The sequence below is a fragment of the Stigmatopora nigra genome, chromosome 13, assembly GCF_051989575.1.
Source record: "Stigmatopora nigra isolate UIUO_SnigA chromosome 13, RoL_Snig_1.1, whole genome shotgun sequence".
NCBI classification, from domain to species: domain Eukaryota; kingdom Metazoa; phylum Chordata; class Actinopteri; order Syngnathiformes; family Syngnathidae; genus Stigmatopora; species Stigmatopora nigra.
The window spans coordinates 12,378,854-12,402,492 of NC_135520.1; the positions used below are offsets into that span (position 1 = coordinate 12,378,854).

The 23,639-nt window shown below is 41.3% G+C and overlaps 1 protein-coding gene across 2 annotated transcripts in view; it reads right to left on the reverse strand.

Moving 5' to 3' along the window:
• Positions 1-23,639, reverse strand: part of LOC144206053 (uncharacterized) — a 38,569-nt gene that overhangs the window by 9,771 nt on the left and 5,159 nt on the right. For both annotated transcript variants that reach the window (XM_077730744.1, XM_077730743.1), the window contains exons 4-15: positions 20,595-20,977; positions 19,912-20,051; positions 19,658-19,820; positions 15,117-15,659; positions 14,933-15,048; positions 12,772-12,995; positions 10,698-11,080; positions 9,061-9,201; positions 6,960-7,103; positions 4,028-4,263; positions 773-1,006; positions 605-695 (exon numbers count right to left, since the gene is read on the reverse strand). In XM_077730744.1, the coding sequence (XP_077586870.1) occupies positions 605-695; positions 773-1,006; positions 4,028-4,263; positions 6,960-7,103; positions 9,061-9,201; positions 10,698-11,080; positions 12,772-12,995; positions 14,933-15,048; positions 15,117-15,659; positions 19,658-19,820; positions 19,912-20,051; positions 20,595-20,977 (2,798 nt within the window). The remainder of the gene's footprint in view (positions 1-604; positions 696-772; positions 1,007-4,027; positions 4,264-6,959; positions 7,104-9,060; positions 9,202-10,697; positions 11,081-12,771; positions 12,996-14,932; positions 15,049-15,116; positions 15,660-19,657; positions 19,821-19,911; positions 20,052-20,594; positions 20,978-23,639) is intronic.

The window sequence follows — 23,639 nt, forward strand, 5'->3', positions numbered from 1 at the left end:
CCAACGGGAAAAAAACACTGATGGTGACATTACTAGGGGGAGTTGCGACCAGAGACATTACACGAGGGAGTTGCGGGGAGAGAGACAGTGTCTATGATGTTCTTACGGACAGCCTCTCGTGTCCACTGTATCTCAAGATGTGCATTTGTCCGAAATTTTACTCGTATCTCAAATTTCTCAAATGTCGATGAACCACTGTCTGGCAATCGCACTTTAAGCTAAACCACTTTTCAGTCGACAGTTTGAATTATATAATTTGGTGGTGTGCTTGATTCCGTAATGATCAGGGATATTATCATGAGTGACACTTGATATCAAGATGTTTGATAGACAATTATTTACTGATATCATTGTTCAGAATACTGTTTGATTTTTTGGGTATAATTTAAGATACTTGAAATTGTCAAACCAGCGCTTTTAAAGTGGGTCAACATCCCTTGGAAATGCTTTGTGTAAACACACGAACGCAAACACATGAATATTTGAATATAAAGAATGATATTAAATAAAGGAGTGTTTGTTTGACTGTCCCAATGCTTAGAACGGAAACATGCCTTCCATGAGCAAAGAAAATTGAAAGGTGCGATTGCATGATTTAACTTGCCTGCTTGGCTGCCTCTGTTGACAGCCATCCTGGAGGTGGAGACCCGAGGTGTCTGGGTGTAACAGCCTGCTGCCGACGACTCGCCGGTAACCTGCCGCACAGGATATGAGAACACATCATCAAGAACCGCCACCAGACCCCAAACGCGAGGTCATCCAGCATGCGTACGTCAGAGGCCTCAGCGACGATGTCACGGAAGCCACGTTCCTCCCAGCGCTCCCTCTGCTTGGCGACATCGCCATAGAGTTTTCGGAGGCGGGCGGGGGTTTTGATGTTCTTGGTCCCGTGGCCCCGGTTGGTTCCAAAGGCCCGAATCAGGCGATCCGTGTCCAGAGTGGAGGTGGTGGTGCTGGATTCATCTCTGTCAGCAGGGCACAGAGTGCGCGGTCGAGGAATCCATGTCTGAAAGTAAAGGTCAGTTTGTGAAGATGACAACAATGAGACGACCAGAAGATTTGGACTGAACTATTTAGCTGTCATTGTGAGCAATAGATGTTTGGACTGGGGACTAACATTCATTGCAGCGCAGAAGATGAAAATGCGTCACAAAATGGTCGCGCCAATGAAATGAAAAAAAAAAACATATGAAGCAATTGTGATTTTCCTCATTTATTTTACATTACATAATCAAACCGTTACCTGCCCTTTTGGATAGTTGTCAAAATGTAATTAGCTGCCTGAAAAGAGTACATAAGTAAATAAGAACACAATTCTAATTTTAAATAATTTCCCATTATTTTAGGAAATATATATTCAAAATGATTTGAGAGAGAGTTCAAGATGGCGGCGTGCTCGGGCGCAGCGGCTCATTGCTCTCCAGTTCGTTGGTTGAAAGGCAAGACACCCAATTTCACAACTTACTACGGACTGACTGTCGATATCCCTAAGAACATCCGGAGACCTCCAGGATCTCCGAGGATATCCAACCCCCCCCAAAGTACGCCGTAGACGGCGAAGAGAAAGGAGGCAGGGGAGCGGATGTCGGGCGGCCATTGCGGTTGGGCTACGACAACAACCACTCCGAGCCCCGCTTCCTAGTATCTTTTTGACAAACGCCCGATCCATTGCCCACAATTTTTGGCGTGGATCTGCCTTCTACAGGCGAACTGAGGGAGGGTAAGTAAGAAGACAGTGAGAGGTAAGTGATACATTTTATTCTTGTTAGCATCGGTGAGGCAACAAGAGGTGATGCGATGTTTCCATCGTGGCGGAGTGCTAACAAGTCTGAATATGTCAGTTAAGGGGTCTTGCCTGGGATGGCGGACCAGTGGAAAAGCACTATACAATTTCGTCATACGCAGCTGAGGGTATGATGACTACTAGGCTTTTTGTTAAGTCAATGATGACGACAATGCCTATGTCTGATGTTTTTTTTTTTTTTTTAATTTGCTGGGAACCTTAATTCAAAGATTAATCTCAATGTTTTCTATGCTGGTGTAAATTAGTGTCTACTGTTATGCTTTTTTTCTTCTGTCATTATAGTACTTACTGTTATGACTACTTGGTGTGGCCGTGAATAAATGCCCTCGTTATTCTAAATGAATGTTGTTATCTGTAACTTGTTATTCGAAATGAATGTTATCTGTAACTTGTTATTCTAAAATTTAGAATAAAAAGTTACAGATTACAACATTCATTTAGAATCTAAATGAATGTTGTTATCTGTAACTTGTTATTCTAAATGAATGTTGTTATCAGTAACGGGCTGGATATGGCCCGCGGGCCGAGTTTGAAAAACTGTACACACACACACGACCGGGGGCGGAGCGAGCACGTCGGCAAAATGTCCTTCGGCTGGATAGTCAGTCGGCTAATTCTATGTTCGGCCAGACGTCAGTCGGCTAAATGACTTGCGGCAAGTAGACCGTGTGCTCTAATAATGTGCTTTTGATTCATACAGTATCTCAGAAATAAAACGTGATCATTTTTCTTAAGATATTCCCTTCAAAGTAACACATATGTATTCCCTGATAAAAAATTGTGAATCTGGGAGAAATTGTAAATTTAAAAAATTTAAGGCAATTTTAAGGGTGCGGCCTATACACGAGTGCGGTTTATATGCGAGTAAATGCGGTACATAATTTCAATGTAAAAAAATAAAGTTTTTTTCTAAATCAATTAAAGATCCATATTGACAGGTGTCTATATTTATTTTTATTTATATATAATTACCCTAAAATGTAACAATGACATACAAAATTAGTGTATTTACTTATTTACATATTAGCCACCCGCATATAAGCCGCACCCTTAAAATTGCCCAAAAATTGTTGAATTTTACAATTTCTCAAGTACAAGCTGCCCCCTGATTCACAATATTCACCTCCATATTCACGATTTTAATAGGGAGTACAAATGTGTTACTTTGAAGGGAAACTCGAGAAGAATTACGTGGTATTTCTGAGATACTGAATGAATCAAAAGCACATTGTTAGGGTCCATATCATAAGGAAGTTAACATGCATGTCATCGTGAATGCAAAATATGAAATTATTCAATATGAAAACAAGAAATAAGTCTATCTTGATGAGAACCTGATGCTATTTGACAGAAATTGCAATTTTCTTATCAGAAGTTTAAGATGGTGTGGCCATATTGCTTCTAATGTAAAAATATCTCGATTCCTTCGATATTCATATTAGTACAATAGTTTTCACTTTCGAACGAGAAATAAAACGCAAAAAAATCCGAAGTGGAATTTTGTTTAATTTCAAAATCACAAATGTACAATCATGCAGCTAAACCTCCATTCAAAAGAAAATTCACTTGAGCGGTATATACAGGAGGTGTGTCCGTAGCGGTGTACTTTTCACCAGCTCTGTGGGTGGGTGCAATAATAGCATGAGATACGTACACATTGCGCAGGTATGAAGGCTGATATTTTAGCGATCAGCTGCAGGACCTTCGATCAGCCTTAACAACAGTTGGGATGTGTTGACATGGTAAACGAGCACAAATATCAAGGCTACTCGAGTCTGGCCAGTCAGACCACGTTTAACCAGGTTAGACGTCGGGGCTCTAGGTATAATAGCGGCACTCCACCCTAGCTAAGATGGCCACGCAAGCGAGCGGTGACAGGCACAAGTGAGTTTTTTTTTTTACGTTTTATGGAAGATAGTTATTTTTCTTGAATTCCATTTACTGACGTAAAAATACATTTTGTTCAGTGTTTTATCTGTTTCTATTTTCTCTATTTTGATATAAATGACTATCGGCTGCACTGTCTTGTGTCATGGCGTCATGGTGTTATGGCATTGCCACCATGCCTTTTCCTGCATGTCGTTTTTTTATACGCATATAAGCCGTACCCTCGATTAAGTCATAATTTTTCTGTTCGACAAATGTGGCTGTGTAAATACGGTAATCATGTTTCTTATGTAGAAACATTCCTAACTAGAGGTATGACTGTATAAAAAAAGTAACCTGGTTTTCGTTGTAATGCCTCCCGTAATGGGGAACATTGTCACCCCTAGTGGCAAGAATGAGATTGGAAAGGCGCTGCAATTGCTCCAGGAGCCATGCCTCTCTGTCGGCGTGTAGCAATGGCAATTGTTCCACTTGGGTGTTTGTGGCTCCGCCCCCTACTTGGAAGCCTGCCTTGACCGATGTCTCTCGCTGGCTCGCCTGAAAATGTTTTTCATCAAATGCCACAGTAGCACCTAGCGGAACAAGCATACATCAACACATAAGAGATCAGAAAGTATAAAAAATGAATTTTCTGATGAATGCTTGTTTTATGTTTTTGCTGCTTTTCAATCTTTTTAAATTGCATTTTAATATTTCTTAATGCTTCCCATATATTTTGCCTTTTACTTTGTCCTTTTTGCTTTGCTGTTTTGCGACCTTTGCTACTCGACCCCAACCAGTCACGTGGCTTGGGCTTTGCTTGCTATTGTCTTGCTACTGCAACTGGAAATTTCCCGAATACGGGATGAAATAACGTTCCAATCCAATATCTTTAAAGCGATTGCTGAACACTTTGATGGAAGAGACCTATTGCAATTTTTCAAAAAGCATTAGTCATACATTTCCAAATGTAATTACGCTTCAGTTTACATCGTTAGATGTTCAGATGTGACAGAAAGATTTTGCATGATTTGAATGAGGCAAATTAAAATGCTTTTTGTCTCAAACATATTGTTATAATGATTTGGTTTAGATGTACTTTAATTATTTTCTGTATAAAAATTTAATTTGGTGTTCAAAAAGTATTTTTTCAACTTGAGTTTTGGGAAAAAGGGTGTCATCTTATAATCAGGACCGTCTTATATTCGGGCCAATATGGGATTAATCATCAAATATTTTTTCTCAACAATAAAAAGAAAACTCGATCAAAGTGGATAGATAAATACTGAAAATACACCACCAGAATAACACAAAGGACAGGGACTCTACCCCCCGCGAAATCCGTCTGATTTTAGTTCTATTAAACATGTTTTAGTAATATTAAACCACTAGTGGTTTTACTTTGTTAATAGATGGCAAATTAGAAGAAATAAAACATTTTTTTCCAATCCAATATCCTGTTTTTTGTGTTTTTTCAGAGGGTTGTAGCAAATTAATTTGATTTTAGTTAATTTCAATGGGAAAAGTTCGTTCGAGTTACGAGAATATCGACATACGAGCTCAGTCTCGGAACGAATTAGGCTCGTATCTCGAGGTACAATTGTACTCGCTGAGATTGTGAATAAACCTCATTAGCGTTGAGTGGGAGGTGCTGTCCAGGATGGACATCATCCTGGTCAGCATCCTCCGCTCCCCCACTTCCTCCACAGAGTCCAAAGGACAGCCCAGAACAGAGCTGACCCTGCTGATCAGCTTGTTCAGCCTGTTCCTGTCCTTCTCCATGCTCCCACATCCCCAACAGACCACTGCATAAAACACAGTAGATGCCACGACAGTGTCCTACGTAGAAGGTCCTCAGCAGTGACCTGCACACTCCAAAGGACCGTAGACTCCTCAATAGGTAGAGGCGGCTCTGGCCCCTTCTGTACAGGGCATCTATGTTTGTGGACCAGTCTAGTTTGCTGTTGAGGTGAACACCCAGGTACTTCAAATTCTCCACGATTTCAATGTCTTTACCCTGGATGTTCACCTGAGTGGTCTGTTGAGGTGTCCTCCGAAAGTCGACGACCATTTCCTTTGTCTTACTGGTGTTGATGTAGAGGTTGTTTTGCCTACACCAGTCGACAAAGGCTGTGATGACCCTGTACTCCAGGTCGTTCCCGTCAGTCACTCGTCCAACAATGGCATTGTCATCAGAGAACTTCTGGAGGTGGCAGGTATCTGTATTATCTTTAAAGTCTGAAGTGTAGAGGGAGAAGAGGAGTGGGGAAAGCACTGTGCCTTGTGGGGCCCCCGTGCTGCAAGTTACAACATCAGACGTACAGTCCTGGAGTCTCACATATTGTGGTCTGTCGGTGAGGAAGTCGATGATCCATGCGGCTAGGTAGTTCCTTACTCCAGCCTCTTCCAGTTTCCCTCTCAGAAGGACCGGCTGAATGGTGTTGAATGCACTGGAGGTAAAAAAAAATAATTCTCACCGTGCTTCCCTAGTTCTCCAGGTGGGAAAGAGACCTGTGCATCAGGTAGGTGGTAGCATCTTCCACACCAATGCCTGGACGATAGGCGAACTGCAGAGGGTCCAGCTCTGCATTTATCAGGGGGCTGAGGTGGTTGAGGATGATCCTCTCCAGTGTCTTGATCAGGTGAGAGGTTAGTGCTACCGGGGCGGGGGGCAGGACTGAATCTGTTAAAAAAACTGATTCAGTTCATTGGCCCACTCCCCGTCTCCGGGCTTCTCCCACTGTTGCCTCCATGGCCCGAGATGGTCCTCAAGCTCCTCCAGACCTCTTTGGTGTTGCCTCTTTGGAGTTGCTTCTCTAGCCTCCCCACTGTAGCTGGTCTTTCCCCTCCTTATTTCTCTCTTCAGCTCCTTCTGGATCGTTTTAAGACTCTCCTTCTCGTTCAGGAGGGCCCTTAGATCCCTGGTGACCCACGGCTTATTGTTGGAGTGGAGTAGGCTGGTTGAACACTAGATTGATTCTAGTTACGAGTTTGAGCATGAATGGTTGTCGATGTGATTGCCTTTGTGATCTGACACCTAAGGTGCAGCACGCCATTGACTCATGATCCTCATAGTAGAGCGTCGACAGTGCCTTCTGTGTGAGAGCTTTAAAACGTTAATTTTCATTTATATGACTGAGGTGGTTGGAGAACGCGACTCTAAATTGCCCCTAGGTGAGTATGTTAAAGACAACACACTTAGAAACAGTGAATGGTCACACTTCAGGGCTCCTCTTTAAATGTAATAAACATCCATCGCAACGAATGGCAGCTTTTAAATGAATGTTACCTGGATAGCGTGTGGCCTTCGCGTTGGAGCTCTTCTTGCTGTAAATGCCCCTGGAATGTTTGATGGTCACACCACGATCCAGGCCTGCATCACATTGGCCGAGGACTTCTGGCGCGAACACCGGCGGCACTGCATCATCCAGACCTAGCAGGCAGGGGAAACATTGATGGTAATGTAAAAGGACTTCCTATTCTTTTTAAAGCGCATGGACATGGACATAAAGTGGTTGGGGACAATACTTCCCTCTGAGCTGCGTGCGTGCGCAATTGCGCACTACTCTCGTCTTCTCTGCGCTGCACCAATCATATGGCATGCAGTAAACAAAATCCAAACTTAAAAAAAAAAATGTTTTTTTTACCCTTTTCCCCATGATGTCGCCATTTACGCGGCAGCCAGTGGCAGTAGGTCTGTCCACTTATGTGTTTTTTTTTGTGTTTTACAGCATGTTTTACATGAAAAATTAGAGGGAACATTGACATGCTTATGGCAGGTGTGATACTGGTGTGCCCAAAGTGAGCAATAATCATGTCACTCACACTGGTACTCAGTGCGCTCAGGGAGGTTGTCTTTCTGCCCAGACCAACGAAAAATTAGAGAGAACATTGTTCGGGACCAATGTTCCCTCTAAGCTGTGCACGTGCGCAATTGCGCCCTACTATCGTCATCTCAGCGTAGCAGCAATCATATGGCGCGCACAAAATAAAATTTTAACTTTTTTTTTCCCTTTCCCCATGATGCCGCCGTTCACGCGGCAGCCAGTGGCAGTAGCCCTGTCCACTCTTATGTTTTTTGTGTGTTTACAGCCCTTCTATCTTTTTTTAATTACATTTTAATATTTGTTAATACATTCCTTTTTACTTTACTGTGCAAAAAGAAGAACAAGCGGTGAAATCGGGTGAGAACTGTCTAAATTTGCCGTGTGTGTGGTTGTGTGCGTGCATGCCTAGTATGTGTGATCATTTGTTTTCAACCTACACAATGGACTATAAATAGAAATCAGCCCTCGGCTACAATCTTACATATGTATGTTCATTAACGTGAATATTAATATGTTCATTAACATGTGCTATCCCTTATTAAATAAATCAAAGCAAAATCATGAAAAAATGAAAAAATAGTGCCTATAAATGTAAACTTGACTATCTCAAGTGATACGTTCAGCAGAGTCATTTTAACGAGAATGAGAAAGACAGATGTTCAAAACAAGGTAAAATTTAAGTCGGATTGGTGCATATTCTAATGGCATATATGAAGATGTTTTATTCATAGATATTTTTTCATTCATTTTCTGAACCGCTTTATCCACTTTATCACTCGCGGGGGGTGCTGGAGCATTTCCCTGCTGACTTTGGGCCAGGGGCGGGGGACACCCTTTATCGGTGGCTAGCCGATCGCAGGGCACAAGGAGACGGACAGCCATGCACACTCAGACCCATACCTAGGGGAAATTTTGGTGTCCAATCAGTGCCGACGCGCAAACCACTCACCGGCCGGGCCACCTATTCATAGATATTAATCATTACATTTTATTATTACTAAATAATTTATGTGTAGTAGACATGCACCTGAATGGCAGGTGTGATAATGGTGTGTGCCCATAGCGAGCAATGATGATGTTGCTCACATTGGAACTCAGTGTGTTCAGGGAGGTTGTCTTTCTGTCTAGACAAACATAAAATTAAAGGAAACATTGTTCGGGACTGCTTCGGAATTCCCCCTAGCTGAGTGTGAGTGAGCATGATTGGTTGTCTATCTCCTTTTGTCCTAGTTTGCTGGGATAAGCTCCAGCACCCCCTGCGACCCTTGTGAGGATAAGCGGTAACGCTGCAAGCACTTTGTCTGAATGGATTTAATGTCTACTCAAACACGATACCCCACTTCCAATCCTGTTAATGGTAATGAATGAGTTAAAGGTACTTCTCCATAGCAGCAGCTGAATGACTGTATAAAATATTCAGGGAAAGAAAGAGTGTGAAACAGGAAACGGCAAGCTGAGCATGCTTTGCTAACATCTGCGCAGCATGCTGGAAAGCCGATCCTATTCATAACATTTTCAAGAGTGCCTTTGCGCCAGGGGACCAGCCTGGTTTGGAGGCTTTACCTGTGTGCGAACTCTCCATGGTGGTGCACGAAGATGACACAGGGCCGCGGCCTTCCACTTCAGGCATGAAGAAGAGCTCGTTGGCACCACGAGGCTTGTAAGGACGCAGTGCCACTGCACGGTCATTGCCCTCATCCCTTACTAGCAAAGAAAAAACAAGATTTTTATTATTATATTTGTTCATGATTTTCTAATATCTAATTAAATATCACATACTACTAACTTGCTTAAGTGTAATAATGTCATTGGGTTAATATTTTAATTTCAGCAAACAAAACTTAGTATATAAAGGTGAGTCATAATAAACAGTTGCTCAAAATATTTGTATGCAAATAGAATTTTTTTTAGGACCTTTGATAATAATGTTGACAAAACTGACAAATTTTAAGAGCGCAGGCACTTTGTAATGTCAGTTAGCCCCACACAAATACATATACACGAATAGCCTTGATTAGGTTTGACAAGATGCTATTAAGATGTGTAATTTGGAATATTCACATTTGATCAGTTCAAATAGTACCGGCTGTCTCCATATAAATTAGCTGAACCTGGAAAACCTTTGAACTTTTTCTGAAATTCTGTGATTTTTTAATTTCTAAAAACAAGTTTATTGTAGCATGATTGTTCTCCTTGTGCCCTGCGATCGGCTGACTACCGATTCAGGGTGCCCCCCGCCCAGAGTCAGCTGGGATAGGCTCCAGCACCCCCCACTACCCTAATTTTGAATTAAGAAGTATTTAGTTTGTTTCTATGAGAAACGTTGAATTGAGATACAAGTAACTTGACATACGAGCTCAGTCCCGGAACCCATTAAGCTCGTATCTCAATGTATGACTGTACTCCGACACCAGTTGCCAAAGACATGGGGTTTAAATTAAATAAATAAATAAATAATATATTTCTAAATTGAATCAACTTAATCATTGCTGCCTAAGAATGAAATTAGACCTCCTTTTGACTAATACCAAGTAAAAAATTTTCATGCTTTAAAATAGGCATATTTAAAGATAGAAAATGTTCAACAGAGTTCCACATTTTATTTCATTGATGTCTTATGAATTTTGAACCTCTATGCAGTACTGTAATCTTAGCTACGCGGTTAATTATTTTTTCTATATCAAGTGCACAAACAAAATTGTTTAAAGCGAAAGCGGTATCATTTTATGTTGATGTCCAGATTTGTTCTTTCACTATAAAATGTAGTTTCATCTTAAAATTATTTCACAAAACTGACTGAAAAAAAGTTAATTAAATGTTTCAATTTACTTCAAAAGACTGTTACTTCTACTCTTACTTCTACTTTAAGGCAGTCTACTTTTAATACCTTCACAAAATCATGCAACACAAGTTTCCTTATTATAGTGGTTCCACTAAAATGAAGATGAAACTAGATACATTATTTATATGTTGACATTCAGATTTCTTCATTTAACTTAATAAAATTATTTAAAATACCATTAGATTAATCTTTTAATCATATTTATATGTATTTTTCTTTCAAAAAATGCAAGTATGTAAAAAGTACCTTTTAAAGAATCTGTTTTTAATTCTGTAACAAATTCATTTCTTTGAAAAATAATTAATTCATTTGTGAACATGAAAGGAAACATTTGAAAATGAGGATCATAATGAGTTACCTGGAGTTTCAGGTGTATAGCTCCTCATGGTCTTGCCTCTGAAAGACTGGCGCTGACTCGATGAGATGGGCTGACTCTGCAGGTCCCGCTCAGGTAGGGGGCCGGACAAGCCAACGCCCTCGTCTGCGCTGCTGACGACAGGCGAGGAGCGCTTCAGCGGGACAAACATGTCAGCAGGTGGCTCCAATGACGCTTGTGTGCCAGACGATGATGAAGATGACGGCGAACGGCCCAGCGGAACGGGCTTTGGCAACGGGGTGAGGCGGGTGCGCGACACATGGTTCAATGGAATTGTGGTGTCCTCGGCGATATTGGGGCGGTTGGACGGGTCATCTGACTCTGCCTCAGTTGCCATCTCTCTTTCTTCCTCCATTGGTGACTTTCTAACAACAGGACACCCACACAATAAGATTAATGAAAAAAAACAAGTATTCTATCCTCCTCCATTTCTATTCATGAGTTGCAAGGGTGCCAGAACCCTCTCTCTGCTAACTGCGGGCTGTTTCGCCCTAAATTGCTGATTGTCAATTGCAGGGCACATGACAAAATCAGTGTTATAATTCCAATGAGTCAATAAAAAAAGAAAATGATTGTTTTTTTGTTTTTTTTTACATGGGAACCAAATAAAAAGGAACTACAATTCATTTTATACCTCAAATGTATAGACATTTTCGAATATTAAAAAAAACTACAAAATTTCTATCCTAAAAATATTTCCAATTTTTTTTTTACCGCTTTTCCTTTTTTAAAGTTGTATTTTGAACTGTCTTTCCTTTTATAAGTCATGGGGGTCGTATTATTGTTGTTACGGCTGTCAGCCTGAGTACACATTATGTTGTAGATTATATTATTTTAAATTTGGTTTTGTTCTGCAGTTGCCTGGAACTGTGGCTCCACACCTGTGGCAGAGGTGTTTGTTCATGGTGCTGCCCTTCTGGTGGTCAATTAACGTTTTCATTTCAGCCCTGCCCAAGCCAACACAGCTGTAACGACTTCCCAATCATCCCTCCTCCAATCACGGTCCACATCCTGCCCTGATTTGAATCCGCCTATTTTTTTTTTTTTACCTTTTTCATTTAAGGGTGCCACTTTAGTATCTTTTGCTTCCCCCATGGTCCCGGTTTTCTGTTGACTTTGGTGTTAATAAATTATTGTTATTTGCCTGTCTGTCTCCTTGTTGGCACTGTATTGTGTGTGTTGAGCATTTTCTAATAATGTTAGATTAATCTAAGATTTTATTCTATAATTTAATTGGTTTTGAACATCTTTGAAAGTATGACTCTAAAAATGTTTTTCAAATCTTTAAAATGCTTAGAGTTTAAAACATCAGAAATTTAAAAATAATATTTACTGTTGAGGCTAAAAAAGAGAATGGAAACATCAAAATGTTTTCTTGCCAACAGTGCCCAAACTTTTTTAGATATACTTTTCAAGGACCAACTTCCCGCTATCTACCTTTTTTTTCTTAAGCCATGGACAAAGCTCATTTATGTACGTTGACATACCTTGTATCACTGCATGAGCCAATATAGGTTATCGCTTGATAGTTTACGGCTCACTGCAGTGTGGCATTCTAAAAATTAAATATCAAAATAAAACATGCATTGGTTCATGTTCTGGTGCGAGAAAGTAAGTTTTGGAGCATGGCTAACATGACTCAAGGGCACTCATATAAGGTACATGATTGGTTCCTGGCACGGGATTGACCAATGAGTGAACCAATGACCAACGAAACCACCAAAAAGAGTGGCCTCATCCCGTGAGTTGATTGGCTGCAGAGAAGCCAAATAGTAATAGCGTAATTGAGAAAACAAAACACTCGATCGAATTTTACTGTCGTTCAATCAACCAAGAGGATCTGTTGGTAAACCGCGATCAACTTTTTGAGCACTCTAGTTTTAGACGAACAAAACTAAATTATTTTGATAGTGGATGAATGAATCCAATTTAAAAAATCAGTTAGTTGGCTAATTTTGGCAGCCTTAGCTAGCAGTGAATGATCACACTGACAGCATCAGGAAAAGGAATAGTACTTTTGTCACTTAAAAACGGCTGCCAATGAGGTAAAACTTGCCTAGAAATAGAGGGAATGCACCCAACCTCCAGGAGGGGGGGCCCGGCCAGAGAGGGCTTATCAGGGCGTTTGCGGGCACCATTAGTAATGGACGTGGGTTCCTTGACGTTAGTGCTGGTCTTTTCCCGCACGTGGTGGGCCTGGTCAGCCTTGGTAAGGTCAAGGGGGATATTTTCTGCCACGCCGGACGCCATCGTGCTCTCCGTGTCTGTACTGCTTTCACTCTAGAGGAGTAATGAGGTGATAATGTCATTAAAGAAGAAGAAATTATGCGTTTAGTCTCGCCGCAACAACACAACACTTTCCTGCATTATCAAGGATGAGGATACAAAAAGTTATTTCAGATGCATTAAAATATCTCATCTCATTTTCTGAAAGGCTTTATCCTCATTAGGGTCACAGGGAGTGCTAAAGCCTATCCCAGCTGACTGCGGGCCAGAGGCAGGGGACACCCTGAATTGGTGGCCAGCCGATTACAGGGCACAAGTAGACGGACAACCATGCACACTCACACCCAAACCTTGGGGCAATTTGGAATGTCCAATCAGCCTACCATGCCTGTTTTTGGAATGTGGGAGGAAACCGGAGTACCTGGAGAAAACCCACGCACATGCAAACTCCACACAGATGGACTGACCTGGATTTGATCATTAAAATATATTTTAACAATTTTAACATTCATACCATGGGTTTTCCTTCTAAATATGAATATGTATGTATTAGTTTTTAAAACATGCAGTGCAAAATGTAAATGTTTTTCTAAGCATCCATCTGGTTTATTTTTCATAATAGCATCCATCTGGTTTATTTTTATTATTCATCTTTGGCCAATTTGGGGGGGAGATTATAATAACAACATAACAAATGTTTTGAATCAAATCATACGTTTAAAAATTTCATGATGTCTTTTTTTAAGAAGCACCTAGTTTCTAATTTCTTGGTGAAGAATTAACTCCAAATGTTTAGAATTTTAAGGCATACGTTTGTGGTGATATTTTCTTATCAGAATATCAACCAAAATTTCTAGCAATGAATCGCTACTTTTTCTCAAGTTACGAAAAGTTTTGGAACCAATTAATTGTATGGATTTATCTAATAACTTACTTATTACCTATCTATTTATGTCAATATTGCCTTTCCTATATCTGCATTCTTGTGACAATGAAATTTCCCAAATACGGGATGAATAGTTATCCAATCCAATTTAGTAAGTAGAGGTACGACTGCATTTAGACTCTAAATGCAGTCGTACCTCTAATTACAAAATTGGATTGGATTTATTCCTACTAAAATGGAAATTGCAGGTTTTTCCATTTTAGGGGGAATCGTGTATCTATAAATTTGGTGATCATTTTTTTGTTATTATTTTCAATCAAGTCATATACAAATTTGTTGGTTTGTTTTTGAAGATCACATTAATAAGTGCTCAAATTTTTAATAATGATATTACATTTTTTAATAATGATATATATATTTATATATAAAATGTGTGTTAATTTTGAACATTCATTCATATTCCGCAACGCTTATCACTCAAAGGTCACAGCGGGCGCTGAAGCTTATCCCAGCCAACTATGGGCAGCAGGTGGGGGACACTTTAAATGGCACAAGGATAAAGATAACCATTTACGCTCACATTCATACCTCGGGGCAATTTAGTGTTCAATGCATATTTTGTGAATGTGGGAGAAAACCCACACAGGCCTGCCGGGGACAACATGCAAACTCCCCACAGGAAGGTAAGAACCCATCAGGGATTTAACCCTCGATCTTAAAACTGTGGGGCAAACACACTAACTAAATTAAACTACATTTTTAAAGCATTTATCAAAAAATGATGTGAATTTTTTGCAGGTTATTTTTTCCAAAATGTCTCACAAAAATCTTTATTATCGAAGCATTTTCAAAATGTGTGTTTTTTTAAGCTTTATGAATGTTTTTAAGCTTTTTGGTGCAACTGGCAATAACGCATGCTTACAAAATACCACTCCAGAGCTAAATGTGCTTCTTGTCATCATTTGGCAGTGTATTATAAATTATTGTTATTAAATTGACATCCATTTTATTGAGGTGGAGGACTCGACAGTCCCGCAAAAGGATTGGACGTCAATCACAATCAAAGGAGGTGAATGTGTTAAGTAGGCCGGTCTAAGATTCTCACCGTGACAAAGTTGTTGGCATGCATGGCCGCCTTGATCTCTTCGACACGTTGCCGATCTTCTTTGCCCAACTCTAGAGAGTCAAACTGACCTTCTGATAAGTTGAAGATGAATTTCTCTGTGAGGCAAAGGCATTTCAGCACTTCGGAAACTAAAAATGCTCGGACACAACCACAAGGATCTTACTTTTGTTTTTGGGGTCAGACACACCGGCAGGCGGGGATTGAGCCCGCAGCAGCTCTTCAACCCTGAGGGTCAACGAACTCTCCACACTCCTTTCACTCATGACCGACTGATGATCTGAGACATCGAGGGCCATTTCATGATCAGCTGGTGGCAACGGCTCATCTGGCAAGACATGGGACTCCCCGACGTCGAGAGCTGACGACGGTCCAGTAGTTAGCGGCAAACGGGGGCCGGCGCTGCAGCCTTCGGGCTCAGCACGCATCGGTGAAACTGGATCCTCGCTTACAACGGTGACCTTTACCGACGAAGAACTTTCTCTGGGTTCCTCGGACTGGACCGGCAACAGCGAGGAGAGTGTTTGCTGATTGGAAAGATTACTTGAGTGGTTACTATGAGAAGAAGGAAGCTCCGGACTGATGCTATTGGTCGACAATGTGGCTGTCGCTGTCCCTTCCAGAGGTAATGCAGTAAGCAAGGAACCGTGATGGCCAGAAGCTGAAGATGCAATGCCATCTGAAAGATCTCCTTTAGAGGGGCTGCCAGCTGGAATGAAACAGGGCAGCCGTCAGTAACTTATTGGCTGCAATTATCGAAGTTCAATGTCCATTTTGATTGAAAGGGGCCAATCAACCACCTCCTAGTCAAAATAGAAAAGATGTCTAAATACTATGGCTCCTAGAAAAAAATTGGATGGTTTGATTAAAATTTTTGTCATGAAATTTGTGTCTAGCTTTGTTATTTTCCAAAAGATTTCTTTGCTTTTGTTCATGCATGCCGTCAAATTAGGAATGGATATGACACCAAGTGGTTGGAAGGGCTTCCCGCTTAAAATCCAGTTGAGTATGAGCCAGATCATTGATCATTTTTGTAGGCATTTTTTTTTTTAGGAAAATGGGAATTTAGTATCAACTTATGATTTTAGTTGTGAAATTAAGTGAATTCTTAAAATGACTTTGCAAATTACAGTGTTAACAATTGATCATAAAAAGAAAAGATCATCAAGATGGCGGCGCGCTCGGGTGCAGCAGCTCTATGCTCTCCAGTTTGGTGTCGTTCGTTATTCTACAGTCGCCAGGATTTAATTACTTTCGGAAGGAGATGCGATATATCCGTCACAACAGACTATGCAGAGCAATGCTTGCAATTTTAATCCATCTTTGTGAATAAGGTCAGAGATCTGTGCAGGTGTACCAACTCCTGTGTGAAGGACTCCTTTTTGCAGCAGCTTTATTTGCTTTTCTATCTTGATGTGTTTTGCAAAAAGCTTTACCACCTCTTATTTATCTTAAGAGACCTAATTTAATATATAAATGGAAAAGGATCTCCTGGTAGAGGGTGTGTTGATTTTTAGTTTGTATCATTACTTATATCTCCGAGGACATCTCAAGACCTCTGGGATATCCATGGATAGTCCACTCAGAATACGTCGGAGGCGGCGATGAGAGAGAAAGCAAATGCGCGGAGGCCGGGCGGGCTTAGCTACTAAGCTAAGGAAGCAACCACACCGAGAACCCCTTTCGAGTATCTTTTTGACCAATGCCAGATCTATCACCCAAAAAATAAATAAATGAGTTGGAACTTCAAATTGCTACCAACAGCTTTGTTAGGAACCGCAACATTATTGTCATCACGGAAACGTGGCTACACCCGGAAATCCCGACGCCGCGGTATCGCTAGCTAGCCGAATGCTATTTCAAAACGATCGTTCAAAAGATTCAACAGCAAAAGCAAAGGAGGGGGACTTTGGGTGTTTATACACAATGAATGGTGTTGCAATAGTAGGATCATTAACACTCACTGCTCCCCGGATTTAGAGCTATTGGCAATATGGTGCAGGCCCTGCTATGTACCTAGAGGGCTAACAGTCGTCATAGTAATGGCGATCTATATTCCTCCGGATGTGAACGTTAACACGGGACTTAACCTCCTGCTAACGGCTCGAAAGAAACAGCAGCTTGACCACTCGGATGGAGTCTTTATTGTCGCTGGTGACTTCAACAAAGCGTGTTTAAAGACTGTTCTGCCTTAGTTTGTTCAGTACGTGAAGTGTCACACTAGCGGAGACAAAACTCTTGACCATGTTTATTCTCTAATATCAAACATGCTTATAAAGTCACTTCCCTCCCTCACCTGGCTGGATCAGATCATCTCTGCCTATCCCTCACTCCCGCATATACTCCACTCCGGAGGCTAACAAGGCCACAAATACAGATAATAAAAACTTGGCCCGAGGACACCCTCTCTCAGCTGCAGGACTGTTTTTCCCACACCAACTGGGAACTTTACGAACACCACAACCTCCAGGACTACACGGGCACTATACTTTCCTACATCAAAAACTGCACGGACAACGTCACTGTTAATAAATGGATACAGGTTTTACCTAACCAAAAACCCTAGATGACAAAGGAGATACACAGGCAATCATCAAATGCTGTAACACCGCCTTCAGATCAGGGGACAAGGTACAATGCCAGAGAAGAGCTGAAGAGAGGCATTAAAAAGGCCAAGGCAGCATATACAAAGAAAATTGAGGAGCAGTACACTGAAGTTTCGGGAACAGGAAGTGAGACTGGTAATGCGGTCTGTGATCACCAGGAAGGCTGCTGGACTTGACGGATGACCTGGAAAGGTGTTCAGAGCCTGTGCTGACCAGATGGCTGGAGTTTTCACAAATATGTTCAATTGTTCCTTGCAACAGTCCATCTGCCTGAAATCTGCCACCATTATCCCTGTCCCCAAAAAGCCAACCAATGACAGCCCGAATGATTTTAGGCCTGTTGCACTCTGATCATGAAGTGCTTTGAAAAGTTGGTCGCCCGCCATATCAGGAATACAATCCCTCCCTCAGTTGACCCTCACCAGTTTGCTCATAGGGCAAAAAGAGTTCACTGAGGATGCTATCGCCATTGCTCTACAGTCTACACAGAGCACTGAGCCACCTGGAGCACCATGGGAATTGCGTGATGATGCTTTTCATTGACTATAGCTCAGCCTTCAACACTATTGTGGAGTATAGAATGTATTCTTTATACTTTCATTCAATATAGTCACTAGGATAGAATTGTGTAGCCTAGTAGAAATTTACATCATGACACCTATGAGTTAGGGGCGTGTCATATACCAAGACACGCCCATTTCTTTGTTCACCACTTCCCGCCTAAAGTTTGTACCTAGGTCACATGACCCTATGTTAATAAAACCAGCTGTTGGGGGTAGCCAGGGGATTCGAACTGGTCAGGCTGGGGGATGGACACATCTCCCACCGCTGGCTACTCTGACCCCTCCTTCAGCTGAAGTCTTTGAAATTCTCATCAAGCCGACTCTCCACGTGCCTCCTCTGATCCGAAATGATTGACTGTATATGGTTTTAAACCCGACAACTATAACCACCTTGGACTATCCTCTTCGATCTGCTACTGGATAAAGAACTTCTTAACCAACCGACCAAAAACTATTAGACTTGGTTCCCACCTCTCTTCCTCCATTACGCCGAGCACTGGCTCCCCTCAAGGCTGTGTACCGAGTCCTCTTCTGTAGTCCCTTTACACATACGACTGTACACCAAACCACCAGGCTAACTCCATCATCAAATTTGCTGATGACACCACTGTGGTCAAACTCATCTCAGGAGGGGATAAGTCGGCCGACAGAGATGAGGTCAACAAACTGTCTTCATTGTGCTCAGTGAACAATCTCCCACTTAACACCACGGAAACTAAAGAAATAATCCTGGACTTTCACAAACGCAGCACATATCTGGCCCCACTCCTCATAAATGTAGAACAGTGTTCCCTCGCTTATCGCGGATAATGGGGACCGGGACCCCCCGCAATAGCTGAATTTCCGCGAACTAGGCTTTATAAGCATGTTTGATGTTAGATTAGTTTTGTCTCCTCTAGTATTACATTTTACGTATTGAATAAACTTAGGTAGAACAGTCTTTAAACACGCTTTGGTGAAGTCACCAGCGACAATAAAGACTCCATCTGGGTGGTTAAGCTTTTGTTTGTTAACGTTCGCATTCCAAGGTATATAGATCGCCGTTACGATGACGACCGTTAGCTCTCTCGGTAAAATAATAGGGACGACATCGTATAGCCAATAGCTCTAAATCCGGGGAACAGTGAGTGTCAATGATCCTACTGTCACAACACCATTCAATGTGTATAATCATGCAAAGTTCTTCTCCTTTGCTTTTGCCTGTTAATTATTTTGAACGATGGTTCCAAAAAAGTGCCGCCATCTTCACACAAATCCTTTTCCATCCAAATAAAAAAATTCAAATCCAAAAGATTTCACCTAATGGCAAAAGGTGACGCTACAAATGCCCACAAAGTTAAACGAGGCTGAATACTTTCGCAAAACACTTTTCCCCCTTTAATTTAGCATCTTTGGCTCCTGCGACTTATTGCGACTTAAAAAATAAAAACATGGGTTTGAATTTTATGCCTATTTAACTTAAGGACATGCGGGAACCCTGCCATTGCACACCTCGACATAATGCCTAGTAATTAACTGAGACAATTAAATGTGTTTACCATGAGATGATTGTGTGCTTTTTGTGGGTGTCCCTCCTGCCGAATCCTTGATGGTGCTCAAATCGGTGGGGGAGAATTCGGGCTCTCTGATGGGTCCACTGGGCCCAAATGGGGTCAAGATTTCGGCGGGGGAACGGTGAATGCCCAAATTTTGGAGATACAACTAAATAACAGAAGTGGAATCCGTTGATGTTTCTTACATTAATACCTTTAAAAAAATTGTATGATGATGATCAGCTTGTTATTCCACGTACCGGATTCCTGTCTTCGATATTGAGATGTGCCTGTGTTGGGAATGCGGTGGATTTGGAGCTTGGGACCTCTGAACCCAACTTGATACTGGAGGACGTGTCTGATACCACTAACAAGTCACTGCAGGAGTTGGCGTGGTCAACTGAAAAAAAGAACAAAATAAAAATACTTGACTGAAACAATCTGTAGTTTTTCAGTTGCTAAATGATTAGATGCCATTGATGATAAAACGTGCCGGGTTAATTTGATGGCCGACAGCCATTGAATTATGTCAATTTAGTTCAATCTTTTACTTGTTGCATATTTTTTTAATGATTTATTAATCTGAGAATAACATAATTGAGTGTTTGAGGAAAACGTTGTCTTGACTCTGATTTTTTTCTCATTATTTTTTACTTCAATGAAATGTTTTCTTAAAAATAGCCATCAAATCAATTGGCAACAGTTTGATATTTTCTAAATATATATTTTTTAATGTAAAAAAGGAAATTTAGGTTTAAAACTAAATAAACAAAATTTGGTAACGTCTTTTATTATTTGATTTTATATTAAAAATCAATAAATTCCTTTACCTATGAGACACTATGTGAGAAGGGGATACAACAAATAACCAATAAAACAAAAAGGGACATATTAGACAGTACTAAGAGTGTCTAAATACATTAAAAATAGGTTTTGTAACAACCTTCTTGGTTATTTGAAGTAAGGGTGGGCAGCGTCTCTGATTTGATGGTAGACTTGGAACTTAGAACCCCTGGTGTGGATTGAGAGTGTGGCAGAAGACCATGGGAGGATTCTTCATCATCACCATCATCATCATCACGCTCCAATCCGGTGGCACTCGACGTTTCCACAGAGGATTTGCTGCCCTGCAACGTCAACTCTTGGTACGGCAACCCACTGACTGCGTCAGGTAGTGTGTCACTAGACCCAGAGGAGACATTCACACTGGTGGCCTCGGCGACCAGGTCAGCTTCTCTTAATGTTGTCACGGTCTCCTGGTCCAAAGGGTACTGAGACAAGGAGCTCTCATCATCCTCATGTATGGCTGAATAGTCAGGACACGCACTATGAAAAAAGAAATTTAACAAAAAAGAAAAGTAATTAATTATTCACCATTTGGATCATGTCCATTCATGGAGAAAAAATGTTTAACAATCTGAAAAGAAAAAAAAGAGAATTTAACTTTTATGCATGTGCAGTGGAACTGGGCAAAAAGCTAATATTTCCAGGATAAGATTTCTGTGAACTAACATTTTACAATGCCAGACCTGTTTCATCCAATCAACTGCGGGAATTTCAGACATTCCACAATTGTTTGTGCTATACTGTGATCCATCTTCACTTTGCGGCTACACTAGATCGCAATTTTTTTTCTCAAGGCAATTTTTTTCTGAACGCAATTTTTTTCTGAATGTATTTTTTTTCTGAAAAAAGAAAAGAAAAGAAATCAGAAAAATGGCAAAATCCACGCCGTAACTCGCAAGGAGACGCCACTTTTGCTTGCCGCTACGTAAATGGCGGAAGACAGAGGACTGTATCTCAACTGCGGAAAAATTGACGAGCAGGGACAATTTTAATTGATAAAAAAAAGACATTTCATATAAAATATTCATATGTAGAAACAATAAAACAAACTTGATATCGAGCTCACTGTCTACACTGGTGTCTGTCTAGCTCACAAGGTCTTTTTAAAGGCCGACTCGTGGTGTAAAAGCTCACCGGCCTGACTTCTGTGAGGAAAGTGTGCCCGTGACCGGACGTTTGGTCGCCGGTCTTTTGGTCGCCGGTCTTTTGGTCGCCGGTCTTTTGGTCGCCGGTCTTTTGGTCGCCGGTCTTTCGGTCGCCGGTCTTTTGGTCGCCGGTCTTTCGGTCGCCGGTCTTCTGGTCGCCGGTCTTTTGGTCGCCGGTCTTTGGGTCGCCGGTCTTTTGGTCGCCGGTCTTTTGGTCGCCGGTCTTTTGGTCGCCGGTCTTTTGGTCGCCGGTCTTTTGGTCGCCGGTCTTTTGGTCGCCGGTCTTTTGGTCGCCGGTCTTTTGGTCGCCGGTCTTTCGGTCGCCGGTCTTTTGGTCGCCGGTCTTTTGGTCGCCGGTCTTCTGGTCGCCGGTCTTTTGGTCGCCAGTCTTTTGTTCGCCGGTCTTTTAGTTGTCGGACTTTTGGTCGTCGGTCTTTTGGTTGTCGGACTAGAGACTAACGTAAACAAGAGAGCAGCAAGCTAACATGTTTCAGGTCAGGCATACTCACCGCTAATACTTGCAAATGGTCAAAGCTCGAGTTTACACAAAAGGTAAAGAAATTCAATGATTCAAAATTGTTCATTTAACCTTGACCTCCCATAGACTTTGCACCTCTACACAGAAGCCGCAATGAAAGCTGTTGCTACCCACATCACAGTGACTGCACTGACAGTGACAGCCTGTGCGTTTCTGAACGCCCATCCCACAGACTCCTATCACAGAGGAGAGTGAAGTGGTATGAAAAGAACAATCTATGTTTGATATAATTTCATGGTGTTCCATAAAAAAATGATTTTTGTGAATGAACGTTATGTGTGTAGTCATTTACCCATTTCCACAGGTATCCTGACATCCTGAATTCACTGGGACTAGACATCACACTTAAATCTGCAGTGGTGCAGATGGTCTGAGATGCATTCTTTTTAAGGGGAGTGAACGTAATAGTAAGAGATAAGGGATCAAAATCAGTGCAATTCAAACCACGTGATTCAATCTGGGGTGGCAATGTTCCTGGTGACCATAAGTTGTGCCCCCCCCCCCCCCAAAAAAATCATACTGTCACTACTTCCCCAACATGGAGTGGATAAAGTTATGCTTTGTGTAAAGACATTGAATTGTTACGAGTGTTCATTAACCAAACTGTCAAGGCCCTACAGGGTATAGCAGATGATTTAAAAGCCCTTATGGATGTTGCAGGACTGGATGGTCCAGGATCTTGTAACAGCCATCAACTGAAATCAACACGCATCGGAAATCTTGTCAATATACACGATGCCTATGGGAATGCCAAACAAAACAAAAAAAGACGACGACGAAGATTATGTAAATTTCCTTTGGCTTCTTTTTTTAAATGTAATCAAATGATTTTATTTTTTGCCTTTTATTTTAAAAACAATCATTCGCGAGTCCGGCGACGAATTGTCCGTCAACGAAATGTACGGTCACGTTAAGATGGTATATATTTGCCATGCCTGGCTGCGTCTTTAAAAGCGGTGCGTCTTTTGTGTGTCAAATACAGAAATAGCACTCCTTACTGACACTGCGGCTTTAAATGCGATGCACCATATAGTCGGGAAAATACGGTCATTTCTAATTCCTCATCATAATATTTAAACATTTTGAATGTCTGATTCATCATCATCATCAGATTCACCAAACAACAGATTTCATTTTTCTTGAATATTTTTTTCTAAGTGTGAGCACTGGTCAATAGAACAGGCTATCGTGCCCCATTTGGTGGACAAAGACAGGGTTTACGTCTCTGAGAGGACTTTTTCACAGGCAAAGGGCAGTTGAAAGCGAAGATCTCATGTATTAGTCGCACCCGTAGTTTGCTTCAGTTTTTTTCGTAAAAACGATAGGTATGTATCATTGTACAGTAATACCTCGACATACAAGTCTCCCGACTTTTAGGCAATTTGAGATACGAGTAAAATTTCTAGCAAATATTATTGAGATCTACTGTAAGACTTGGTCCCCACCTATCTTCCTCCAT